Source organism: Plodia interpunctella, chromosome 3, assembly GCF_027563975.2.
Source record: "Plodia interpunctella isolate USDA-ARS_2022_Savannah chromosome 3, ilPloInte3.2, whole genome shotgun sequence".
Classification (NCBI taxonomy): domain Eukaryota; kingdom Metazoa; phylum Arthropoda; class Insecta; order Lepidoptera; family Pyralidae; genus Plodia; species Plodia interpunctella.
In genome coordinates, this window is record NC_071296.1 from 1158268 (window position 1) to 1172767 (window position 14500).

At 35.0% G+C, this 14500-nt stretch overlaps 1 protein-coding gene across 2 annotated transcripts in view; it reads right to left on the reverse strand.

The window, feature by feature from the left end:
- The window catches only part of Traf4 (TNF-receptor-associated factor 4), a 106822-nt gene that overhangs the window by 67743 nt on the left and 24579 nt on the right, over window positions 1-14500 (reverse strand). The window contains exons 1-2 of one of the 2 annotated variants that reach the window (XM_053769416.1): window positions 12792-13133; window positions 1650-1701 (exon numbers count right to left, since the gene is read on the reverse strand). In XM_053769416.1, coding sequence (XP_053625391.1) covers window positions 1650-1701; window positions 12792-12826 — 87 coding nt within the window. In that variant the 5' untranslated portion in view covers window positions 12827-13133. Of the gene's footprint in view, window positions 1-1649; window positions 1702-12791; window positions 13134-14500 lie in introns of those variants that run through there. The other variant, XM_053769417.2, reaches the window with a different exon arrangement.

The following is a 14500-nucleotide window of genomic DNA, read 5'->3' on the forward strand; positions in this document are numbered from 1 at the left end:
GAAGGCAATGACAAACCACTCCTAATTAATAATGCCAAAAAAGTTGTTGTGTGTGTTTCATTGAACGCAATGACCACGCCCTCAGCCATGACGAATACTACTATGAAGAAGAAGAACATTTGAACTGTGGTGTGGCGATTGTATTAGTTTAGTAGTATTAATAAAGATTGCATGTGGATTTTTCACTTTAATGCGTAAAATATTACATGCCTGACTCTTATTCTTTGTTAAACTGATACTAAATCAAAATTTTCTGATTAACAATATTTGAAGGAAAAATAGCCTTTATGATAAATATTATCGAACAAGCAATAACTTCAATAAGTTATCTTTGACAGAACGTGTCTAAGTAATAAATTTAAATTTAATTTATAATAAAATGGCGGAAAAGAAAACGCTTATTCCATTAAGTACACATGTGAGGGCTTAAACAAAGGGCCTTCAAACATTCCAATTTTATTACAATTAGTCATTTAAACAGTTTTACAGGGTAATAAAGTGGATGCCCCTCGTTTCTGTGGCGTGTTTCTATTGTTGATGATAGTTGTAAACAGCGCCATCTCGCGGCAGCTGTCGGAACCGCTTTACGACTTAACGATGGCCACCCGCGGTGCAAGCGCACAGTGCACTTGCTTTGTCAATGAGTTTAGTTTTGTGCTTTTATATATTTACGATAGAAGAGGGCTCTCAGTACAACGTTATTATAGTTTGTTCAGTAGGAATATCTACAGTATCTATTTGTACCTAATAATACCCATAATTATGGGCGGTCTTTATGGGGTATCATAGAAGCCAAAATATATTTTTTTAGAATTTTTCTCTGTCTGTTTGAAAACCCGGATCCAATACCCAAACTAAACAATTATTCATAGTCGTATTCCTCATGGCTGAGGGTTGTGGTTATTACGTGGAATGAAATACACACAACAACTTTCTTGGCATTGTTAATGGAGTGGTTTGTCATTGCCTTCTCCATTTCACACACAAGTTAATAATCAACCAGTGCGCAGGTTTCCTCACGATGTTTTCCTTCATCGAAAGCAAGTGGTGGACGATGAAAACTACTATACATGAGTCACATTGGTATACAATGTCATGTGGCCCGAGTAGGATTTGAACCTGGGACCTTTCGATCCACAGGCGAGCGTCTTAACCATTACACCAACATTACCGCTTTGTTACAAACAACACTATTAGCAAAAAGAAAAATAAAATGTAGTGTTGGAAAACTATATTACTTAATCAACAGTAATAGGTGAGGTGAGGTATTACTCGCGACGGTGATCGGATGACGACTGAGGTCCATTTCATTGCCGATGGGATACACCCGTCCATTTAATTGCCCATGAGATACACCCGCAATGGACGCACATACTGGATCCTATTTAACAAAACGGCCAAATGACGTTCAACCAAGTCGTTGAACATTTCAACAATTTGGCTGTTAGTTATTCAGTCATTCCAGGGTTTAGCGAACAGATTCAATCACCCTTCCAATTAAACGGCTGATTTAACCAGATGGCTGCGACATACATGTACAATGTAAACGAGCAAATTCAACATTAAAATTATGCTTGAATCTGCTATCGTATCGATACGTTCTATACATATCATACAATAATGGTTGGTGGTAGTAGGTAAGCACTTACCTTAGCGTAGTCGACGGGTGAAGCATTCACGGGACAGGTGAACAACCCCTCGCTGAAACAAAAAAAAACAATGTAAGTCAAAAATTACAGGAATAAATGATAAAACACTAGGTACAATTATTGAATTAAGGACTTTTACAGGGAGCCGCGATTTAGAATTGATTTCCAAAATTATTTCACATGGAGGAACCATTCCTGAACAGACGGTCCTATTTTGTGACATTCTAACAGAAGCGAAGCCCCGTGACGAAGCTGGTTTAAAACATCTTTTGTTTATTACTCTCTCACTCTTTCATTTTCTTGATTTCTTCAGCCGTTGAGTGTCGGAGCCCGACGCAAAAAGAGGGGTGTTTTAACGTGTCTGTTTGTGTATCTGTCTGTGGCATCGTAGCTCCCAATCGGATGAACGGATTTTCGTTTAGTTTTTTTTTTTGTGTCATAGATAATTTTATCCCGGTTGTTCTTAGCCATGTTTCATGGAAATCGGTTCGGCCGTTCAAAAGTTGATTGCGAAATGAATATTGAAAGTCGGGGATTTTTTAATTTGTCTAACAAATAACTTGTCATATATATATATATATATATATATATATATATTTCTTTTATCAGTGTCTTCTCCACATCGCACGGTCGTCGACATTCCTAGTTGTCACACCATTGGCACGCATATATGTATATCCTGTTTATTTTAGATGTACAAATAAAACCTTCAAATTATAGATATAATGTCGTTGATATTTCATCGATATTTATATAACAAAGACGCAAAGGCCAAGGCGAAAGCAAGCAGCCTTGAAATTACATTTTAATTGCATCAGGAGCAGTTAGAGGTTCGTTAAAAGTTAAAGTGATTAACAAATTAATTATAGACATTAATGCTGTTAATAACACATGGGAATTGTGATCGGTATCTGTACTGCCACCTTCCGTTCGGATATCGCCCGTTTATTTGTACAGGTGTGTTCAAAAATATTTGTGATATTAAAATTTTTAGATCCTAATTTTAGTGAATATTTATATAAAAATTATATTTATATATATAATATAAAAAGAATATTTATATAAAATCCAAGATACGCCATCTTCGATTAAAAAAAATAACTATACAGATTTTACAACATTTTGAAAAAAAAATGATGCGGATGGATATCCGCAACAATGTTCATGAGGTACAGACAGCAAATAAATTATACTGGTAAAAATATACATATATATACTACTTCCGACCAAAAAAATATGTAAGTATTTACCAGAATAATTTATTTGCTGTCTGTACCTCATGAACATCATAAAATCATAATTATCTCATATGCACCGGAACGGCCGACAGAGCAGTCGGCGATGCGTCCAGAACATTCTTATGATCAGTTTGTTATTGACTTATCATAAGTGGGACATAGTTTTTATGGCGACTGCGTGCGCGCAGAAAAACAACTGATAAGGCTCTTCGGCTTGCATATGAAGTTCGATAAGCGAAGTTCTTAGCAAAATTAATAAAATTGAAATATACATTATTTAAGAACTCCCATATAACAATTAAATTATTTTTGGTGAACATAACATAACAAAAGACTTTTGTCTTTTAGACTTTTTTTTTGCCTTTTTGACAAGAGATACTACCTATGTTTATGTGATACCCATGTTAAAATAGAAACAAGATTGCTATATCAGTAATAAACGGCGATACAAATATTGTCGTAATAACTTGTCCAAAATAGAATATAAATCTCTACGATAGCTGCCCAGTATGATAACCACGGTGGTCATTAAAGTATTTGCGACAGCAAATATATAATATAAAATATAATAATAATATAAAATATAATATAAGTCATATAATATAAAATGTTATGCTGCACTCTATTACACGATAATTACTTAATCAAGCTGTCATTTGTTGTGTAAAAGTAATAAATCTGCATACTTTTTCTGTTTCTGTAAGTAATCTATTAAAAACATACATCCCACTAATAGTTATGACTATACATTAACATAATTATCCACTAAATAAAATTTGCACTTGCTTTTTGTCATCGCCTGTACCTCTGTGTGTTACAGCTGCCATTTCAATTTGGACTTTAATTCTATCGGGATAAAATTTAATTTCGAATGCACCTTTCTAAATGGTGTTTGGTTATGATTTTTTCGATGTTAATTAGTGGATAATGGAAAGAAAATGGCGTGGCTTGTTGCTTGTGTTTTTGCTATGATCTCTTCTCTTATTTCCGCATCGGAGTAATGTTTAATAACCGGTATAATTGGCCTGAGTATTGGAGATTCGATAGGTGCAAGTGCTCATTATTCGCTTCGTATTATACTATATCTCTCGTCTCTGCATGTTCGCGGTTGCTTTTGGGGTTGTGAAGCCGCGAAGCGCGGGATCAGCGTAAAAAAAAAAACCCTTAAAATTTTACCTAAATATTCGGCTGTGATTTTACAACCATCTTCCTGATATCAACCCTCCTTGGGACTTATTGTTGCCTATCAGATGCTTAGGCTGTGTGTCACTTAGTCACCTCGTACGACACCCACGGGAAGATATGGATTGGTCCGATTCTAGGGCGGAACCACACGCCAAATCATATTGTTTGGAAAAAATAAATCATTATAAGTATTTTGATCTCTTCATTTGTTGTTTCTTCTCTCTTTCTTTCATCATCGCGTGTTCTAGATTACATTTGGGGACATAATTTTCACATCTTTTTAAGATTCGGTCTATCCGACGTCTCAACTACTCTCAACCCTATATAATTTGGGAATGTTATTGTTGCCTATCATCAGGCAAGAGTGTCCCTTAGTCGCATTTGTACGATATTGTACGACGTCCACAGGATATAATGGGCCCGGACCTAGACTCCACAAGAAATGGATGTTATGATTAACTAGCTTTTTCCCGCGGCTTCACCCGCGTGATTTCCCACGGGAGCAGTAATTTTTCCGAGATGAAAGGTACCCTATGTCCTTCTCTGTACTTCAAAATTTCAAGAAGATTGCTTGATTATATAGAGAGAGATAAACAAAATTACTTTTGCATTTTTAATATTATAGTATATAATTATATATGTTATATTATACTAGATGTTGCCCGGGGCTTCGCTCCCGTGGGAATTTTGAGTTAAAATATAGCCTATGGCAACCTTGGATAATGTACCTTTCTAATGGTAAAATAATTTTTGAAATCGGTTCGGTAGTTTCGAAGATTACTCACCTCAAACAAACAAACTCACAAAGTCACAAACTAACAAACGCTTACCTCTTTATAATAATAGTATAGATTTTTTTTTAATAGTTCGGATTAGGAATATATGAAGGCTAACCAAATAACACTCGTGCGTCACCCGAGTAAAAGTGACATTAATTAGTTACATTCTGGTATAATGCACATTTTTCATGGTCTTTATAATCGTCATTAACTAGAAGCGTGTGTTATCATCACATGACATCAATATTTCACACGAGCCGAGTCGAACCTTCCGCGTTATCATTTACATATGAGCATTCAACATTACAACTACAGTTAAAATAACGGTTTACACTTGTTACATTCGTGTAAGCTTATGTTACGAGAAAGATGGATAATTAGCTTTCTTCCTTTTCTAAAGACGTCAATGTGCCTTTGGGATCATGTAGAACAAATTTTCAATATTTCAGTAAATAAATAAATATATTAGGACAAATTACACAGATTGAGCTAGCCCCAAAGTAAGTTCTAGACTTGCGTTATGGGATACTAACTCAACGATACTAAATTTTATAACATATACATATATAGATAAACATCCAAGAACCGAGCCAGTCAGAAAAGGATCATTTTCCATCGTGACCCGACCGGGGATCGAACCCGGGACCTCTCGGTTCAGTGGCAAGCACTTTACCACTGCGCCACCGAGGTCGTCAGTAAGAGCACGACAATAGAGTTTTTCGACAATATTAAATATATTAGAAGTTAAGAATGACATCAACTGAACATTGGGCGTGTTAGGTCAACTTTTTAACAAAAATAATTCCTTTTTTTATACCCTGTATCATAGGTACGTTTAAATTGTTTCTATAACGCACAAATTAATTTCTCTTTTCTCTCTTCGTAGTCGCATTTCCTTATAACAACAATAGAAACGTGAATATACTCATTCATCCACATTCAAACTTTAGCATTTATAATATTACTATCTGCGGTCCGGGGCTTCGTCCCCGTGGGAATTTCGGGATAAGAAGTACCCTATGAGTTATTCCAGGTTATATTCTACCCGTGTACCCGTGTTTCATAACAATCTATTTGCGTATCTATCGATTTTGCGTAAACGAGTAACAAACATACACACATACATCCTCACAAACTTTCGCTTTTATAATATTAGTAGGAAGCCGGATATATAGTAGAATTTATGTTTAATGTCATAGTGTTATTTCCTAATTAATTAATTTAACAATAAAAGTTATATATCCGTAAGTTTTTTCGAAACTTCCACTATTGTAATGATTTACAGTACAGATAGCTGGAAAAACTGTATATAAAAAAACAACCGTTTAAGAGTTGAGTTAGTTCTAAGAACAGATAGCGTGATATGACTGTTCTTTCGGAAAAAACGCCCGTCAAATGCTCGCAGAAAGAGATTTATTCTTTTACTAATTATGCCCACACACTATCAGTAAAGTCGTAGTTTGTTTGAGAACTTTTATTTACCGCAAGCAAAAACAAGCAATGTACGTCGAACCCAATAAAATTTGCCAAATTTTGTGCCAACAGTGCGGAGACTGAATGAAAGATATGCCATCGCGGACTTATAGACCTACAAAAGTGGAATATTTGTTGCGCTAGTGTGTCCGCAGGAAAATCTCCAAAATGTTAAAGTTTGCCGAGCCGAGACCGCAACTGGGAACACATGAGGGTGAGACACTTGAAATCATAACCCTCCTTTCTCAACAGTCGGGTAATAAACATATCCAGACCGGGTGTAACCCACACCGTTGGGAAACCGCACCGTCCGCTGACACAGTATGTCCTACTGCATGACCATCGATCAACGAACAATGTTACCATACAATTAACATCACATTGTAATTTTAGATTTTATACAAATCCATCTACCTATCAATACGTATGAACATATTGAGTGTGACTAAGGAAATATATATGAATATTCATACGAAGAAACAGAGGAATTAATAATATTTTTATCTTAAGTTACATTCATTTATTATGTTAATATTATAATTTTAATGTAATTACAATTTGTTTTATTTATTTTAAATGTAATTATTATTTGTTTTATTTACTTTTCCTGTAATGTATGTAATTGATTGTTAATATGTGATTATTGTAGCTTTTTACGCCTGAAACACAGGGTGATTTATTTACATCCTAGTTCAGGCACATTATTAATTTGTGATCATTTTATTTATATGCTTATTTCTGTTAATTATTATCCTGTAAGAATTGAATTGAATTGAACGATTACTTGTGTATTTTGGATCCAGTGGTCTGTGATCGTAAGTCGATTCGAATCTACAGTTTGTCAATCTGGCTCGTGAATAGTAGTTTTCATCTCCCACGATTGAAAACATCGAAAGAATACACTGTTGGTAATTTAGCGTGTATGCGACTACTTGGGACTACTGGGACTACTAGGACTACTGGGACTACTGGGACTACTGGGACTACTGGGACTACTGGGACTACTGGGACTACTGGGACTACTGGGACTACTGGGACTACTGGGACTACTGAGACTACTGGAACTATTGGGACTACTTGTCCCTAATAGTCCCTGCTTGTCCCATAGTTGTAAAACTGATGTCAGATGCTTTATGGCGACAAGAAAAAATCTGACACCACTGTTAGAAGTAACACACTTGATAAAAAAGATAAACGCGTTTTTAAATTGGCGTTCATCTTCCTTCCGTTCTAATCTTCCTTTAATACACGCATATCCTTACACATATTATAATACTAAGTCCTCAACAGCTTCTGTCGCGTTCGCGATAAACTCAAAAACTACTACACGGATTTTCATGTGGTTTTCACCACCATCATAATTTACCATGTTTTTATCCGAGCGAAGCCGGGACGGGCCGCTAGTTACAAGCATATTTCAAAAATATGTTTATCTGAGCATTGCTATCAACTGCGCGCAAATGAAGAATGACAAAAATAATATCACATTGTTGCATTTGTCAGACAGTCAGCTACATGTCAAATTGTGTCTCTATGGTGTGGTAATAGGGGCGAGTGTGCAATGAACTTGCTCAGTCTTATGTGCCATTGACGATAGCTGCAATTATAGACATCGAGGAATTGGAGATGGAGTGGCATTTTAATTGTCTCTCCGCTAAATACCTTGTAATTTATACACTGTTTCCGTTTTCTTGCAAGTTAGTACATAGGTATATCGCCGCATCTTACGTTTAATTAATGTTATATCTCTCTTATTCGGTAAGTAGGTCCTTATTACCCCCAAATGGGGCCATCCATACTGACAATAGACATCATGCATTCAGCCCAATGACCAAAGAGTTCGCTTCGCTATTCAGTCTTGTCTTCGTATTCCAATAGTCATCAATTTTAAATAGTATAATTTCGAACGCTCAATTTCGTTCTTTACTTGTTTTTTTTTTTACGGCGAAGCTCAATTTCGTTCTTTACTTGGTTTTTTTTTAATTAATTTTATAAAAAAAGGGCGGGAATGTAAAACTTATAAATTTTAACTAGGTACCTAATAAAATGTTTTATTCTTGTAATGCCGTTTTTTTTTTTCTACTTACCTCACATACGAGATGTGAAGCAGAGTAGTTAGCTCGGATGTAAACATCAATTGCACCTTCAAACTATATCTGGGGGCACGAGAGTGTCACCGCCAAGACGAGCCAAGCGAAGCCTACCTTTTCTCGAAACGTTTCGTCGTATTTTTGAACCTTCGTAACTTTGGTTTGGGTAATGCCAGATAGTTAAAAATTTCAAGATTAATGCGATGAGTACATTAATTAAACATACTAACATGGCATGATAGATTTCAAAGACATTCGTTATCTTATTACTAGAGTAACGAAACGGCCAAGCTACACGTTTTAACTAGATATGGTAAAGTTAGGGCGCATATATCAAGAATCTTGGCTCTAAATGGGATCTGACCACTCTTTCATACATTTTGACTAAACTGTTTGAGTTTGTGACGCAAACTAGACTCGTCTTGGCAACATTTTTACATGAAAATGTTTTTGGTGGGATATAAATATCTTGGGCTGCAATTGATGCGTTACAGCCCTTGGCTACTAATCTACTATTAATTCTATAAGGTACTAAGGTACTACCCCAAGAGGAACCCTGGGACCTATGCGAACAACATCAACCTGTATTTGGGTGATGTTCGATCGAATAAGTTTCCTCTATGGATTCTTATTATATTCATAAGAAATCTTTTTCTCGTATTAAATACTTATATTTAATTTAACAGTTTATACAATACTTTAAATCTAAAATGCTCTTTACTTCTTTCAAAGGTAAATTCTCCCATTAATAATTATTTTTTTAAACAGAAAAATCTTAAATGTGGCGGTACGGAAAACTCTTAAAAAGCCAAAATATATATGCATTATACGATTTGATTGGTTTAACATGCTAACAGAAACTAATATGAAACATTTATAGACATAAATAAAAACACAACAACACGAACAAGTTTAAAAATCATTTTCTAATAAACTTTGTTATCCCCTATCAAATATAACGGGAAAATCTTGCAAAAATCGATAATCAATCAATCGCATGCCACGACCACGCTCACGCTCACGCAATCCAGACAGATTTTAAATCGCCTATTCTCATAATTTTCACATGTAATAACCAACATTATGCTATAATTATTCATTTGTGTAGGAACTACATAACTCCTGTCAGATGGATCGTATTATATTATCAGATCAAATTGCTCCTAAACATGACATCTATAAAACTTAATACTGTGAAGTTTATGTGATGAACATATGTGCTTGCAAGCATATAATAAATAATGAGATAGCAGGACTTCACAGAATCAATCTTCATCGAAAGCACGTTTCGCCGAAAATACTTAAACTTTATTAATTATGTCAAGTAGAACTGAATTTACCGATAAATCAAGCTTATCTAGATTTTGAGAAACCAAAAAAAAAATTTCGACTTTGACGTGCTTTCGATGAAGGTTGATTCTGTGAACTGTGGACACCCCAAAATGAATCGCATTCATGCCAAAAATTAACTCGACGGTACGAATATGCGATGAAGTTCAGTTTAGGTGGCAAAGTGTCCGCCGAACAAAGCCAGGATTCAGAATACCTTGCTGATTTTTCATTGTGGTAAATAAAAGCGTTCTGACAAATACTATCGCTCATAAACAAGATAAACTTTTCACAGAAAATATAATTAATACCAGTGAAGATACGAGATATTGTCTTGTCTACTGACAACTCTGACACTCGCAGATATGGAATGAAATACAACGTCCTCTGAATGATTAATTGTGTACATTTAAATTGTAATAATTACATTATTGTAAATTAAATTGTAATAGTTTTGAAGTAATCTTCAAAACTCTTGTTATGCGTGTCGATGGTCGGACAAGGACGCCTAAAGATACCGAAAACCGTGCGTGTAAATAAGTAAATATGTGGTAACTTTTACACTTTCGACGTTTACATGTAAGGAACGAACAAATTTACTTTCGCATTTATAATATTAGTTGGGATTTGACCTTGGGCCATTAACCATAATTGCCAACATTTCATCAAAATTGGCCTAGCGGTTACGCCATGAATTGACATATAAACAGACTTTAGCTTTTATAATATTGCTATAGATAGATTTTAACATTTTAAATATGGAAGAAAATAGTATGCTTTTAAAGCATTTTCAAGCACAGGTTACCAGTAATTGGAGCGCAGACCAGTCCCTCCGAGGAACCGATATGGAGATGGAACAACCAGATTTGTTGGACAAGAAGCGCTTTAGTTAACTGTGCATATCCGTCATAACGGATATTTAATTAGTTAGAGCAGCTTGGCGGCTGTCTTTCTATTTCTGTGTGTTTAACTAAGTTTTCCCAAGGTTTGGACGTATGAATCCATACTAAATTATGTATGTATATGTACAAATTACATGCTTCCTGTATAATTTAGTATGAAAGTATATGGGATACGTTCAGAACATATTTTTACGCATACAATTTTATGGCATACTTTTACTTATCATAATAATAGTTGGTCACGATACTAATTTGCCATAATGTTTTAAGCACAATTTTTTTACGCACACCTACCATAAGCATGACAATTTTTAAGCATAATATTCTAAAGCATATTGGCGGCTTATGGGTGGTCCAAGGGCCACCCCGCCGCACCCTAACCTACTGCTACACTATAGCTTTATGCAAATCAAAATTATGTAAAATACATTAGACTAAACTGTGCTTATTGAAAAGGTATTCCAAAAATACATACTTGTTGTATGTCAAAATATTATTATGTCAAAAAAATATGTGCCGAACTTGTTATGCTGAATTAAATTAGGATAAAAAAATTATGCGAAAAAGAAGGGATTCCCCATTTTCTCTGTGTATTGTTAAGATTTATGTGTTTTTCAGGGCAGGAGCATTGGATTGGGATGAATTTTGTGTGGAGTGTGGAGATACTTGGAGAGGTGGAGTTGTCAAGCTTATTATATGAATACCGGAGAAACCTGCGCCCTGGGACTTCGCTTCTGTGGGAATTTCGGGCTAAAAGCACTCTATGTGTTATTCCAAGTGAGGTATATTCTACCCGTATACCAAATGTCATAACAAACCGTCCAGTAGATTTAGCGTGAAAGTAACAAAAAACCACTCAAACACCCTCACAAACTTTTACATTTATAATATTTTATGATTAGTCGAAATGTGATGATGGATCCAAGCTTTTTTAACCGCGCAGAATCGAGACAATAGGTATACAATTTTTGAACCGGCGCATTTGCACGGCTTCGTAACTGTGAAACATTTTTAATCAAACTGTCCATTAGTATTCACATGAGAATTGATTCATCAGCATTTTCATTCGACTGTTTCTATAACAATAACATTCTATATCAACATGTGTCACGATGTCGTAAAATTTTCAATAAATAAGTGAAATTTTTAAATTATCTAATAATAAAAATATAAGAATAATATAACTATAACTGTAAATAAATAATATTTTTAGCAGACACATTTCATTTTTACGGTGATAATTTGTGTTGAGTCAGACATCTTAACTCGGTAGGTAGGTACTAAATAATGCTAATATAAAACGCACTATGTTTTAATTTCTAACTTAGTAATAGAGTTCAGAAGTGGTTCCGTATAACTGGTCATTTTAGTACCATATGTAATATAATATGTTAAAATCGATTGAAATTGATTGAAAAGTGCAAACCAGAATTACTTATATAAAAAATTACTTACCGCCTAATTTGACGTCTAACTTTAATTTAAACTAGGCTTATATCATAATCCATATTTCTATAACAATATTATCTATAAATGTGAACCTTATAAATTGTATCTGGAGACAGAATAATAGCAATTATGGATGGAAGAATTAGCAATTAGTTGCAGAACCCTCAAAATTAGACATTCAAAATATTAAATAAACTTAAGTGAATCTTTAAATATATTTCTTTTATCTATGGTCATAATTATAAGGCCATGCACGAGTGAACTTTGTGAAAATTCATATCCATGTCTATGGATAAACCGCGATCTTGTGACTTGGCACTTAAATCTTGTGATCTTGTGACTTAAAAGATTTAACTTTAAAAAAAATGAAAAAAATTACAGAAGTTGACAAGTAAAAAAACAATTAAATAATCATTATGTCAGATGCCATCAGCGATTTGACGTCTGACATCAGTGAGATGGCCGGCACTTCAAACATAACACAAACACAGTATGTCAGTAAATCAATAGGCAAAACACAAGCCCACATGTAAAGACAACGAGAACTTGACAATAAGAACGCGAGTATAATTACAACGACCGACCGCTAAATAAGCACGACCCGCATGCGTTAGCGCATCCCATATTCAATAATTTAAACACCTCTCTCATACATAGACATGACTAAATGCATAATTCCAACTATTAACTCACATACCTGTTCACTTTGAAGAGAAGTCCAACGGGGGTCATGGCAGCTTTTAAAAATTCACGACACTTCGAATTTTGAATTCACTAATCACGTTCTATTTTCCAATGTTCTATGGTCTATGAAAAACGATCGCACTTCAAAATCGTTCGTATTTCAAATTCGGAACTAAATTCAAATTATTTAAAAAACCGGCGAAAAAGTTTGTTAATTTCTTCTAAACAGGCTAAGATGTCTATCTATACAGCCAAGGATAGCGATGTATCGATTCGATATCGACTCTGACAGGCAGAGCGGTTGATCGATTGCAGACGTTGTGGCCGTACGACGGTCGCGACTGTTCTGTGCCGGTGACAAACAATGCCTCGCTGTAACTAATTATACGAGTTTTCTTTATTGGTACGAACAACAGGTGAGGGCCCTTCTGCTAACAATGTGGCCACGACGTGTACATACGCTACTGTGAAGAACTGAGAGGCGTGAAGCTAGAATCTAGATGCTTGACTTGAAGTTATAGACCTCATTTGTATGTTAGCGAGATATTATACAAAGATTTTAGATTTATACATTTCAGATTACAAGGCAAACATTTGTAGTACTATTATTATTTGTAGTAATATTGCATTACATGCTACGGGAATTGTTTTCGATTAATTAGTATTGTCATTATCAACTAAAAATTAAATCCACTGTTCAGTCTGTCATAATTAGATCAGCTACTTAATCATTCTACAACAAGCTACACAAGCTGCTAACCAGAGCTTCGCTTGAGAGTTTCGGGATAAAAAATCCAGGTAAATACTTAAAAAAGTTATGTTAATTTTAGTACGAGTCAAATTCTAAATTCTTGATTCAACTTAGGAATACTTATCGACGTTAAAAATTACTTAAACTAAGTCTACTGTAGACCTCCAAAGCGCAGTTGAAGAAGAAGCGGCGCGACAAACTTCACCGCAGCCTTTTCTCCACAAACGTCAATGTATGTCTTGTACATTTAAAATTAAGAGGACGAATTTGCATTATTATTAAAAATGTCAAAATTTAAATAAATAAAATAAAAATAAAATCTATCTAGAATTGCCTATCCGTCTTCGAGCCAGGTGTCTCAAAGGATCTACCAAACAATTACTACGTCCTTGCGACCATAATGGTTCCAGTATCCACTATATAACCTGCTATTTATTGACAGATGTTAAACAGACGGTGTAATTCTAGATTGGTGAAGATCCGGTCGGACCTGTCGCGCTATGCCGCAGGTATTTAGAACGCTAGGTTCAGTTCTCTCGTACGAATATGCATTTTGTACACATACCTACTTGACATGATAACGTAAGTATGACCACGTTATTATGTATATATATATATTTAGAAACTTCAGTGAAGGAAGGCATCGTGAGGAAACTGCTTTCGATTTGATGATCGTGATAAACGTGTCAATTTGAGAAGGTTTTACAATGGCAAAACACAACATTAATATTGCTCAGAAAATCGTTGTGTTTCAATCCACATAATGACCACGACCCTTAGCCATGTGCGGATACAACTATAAAGTAAGAAAAACATTATAATATTGTGCATATGTCTACCTCAAACATGGCTTTCAATTCTGAATGTTCCAGTATATTACGATATTTACATAGTTATACCAAAAGCTCTTAATATTTCACCTCAAACTTGGAGCTGCCAGAACCACATCCGCGCACGCGCACCACAGGATG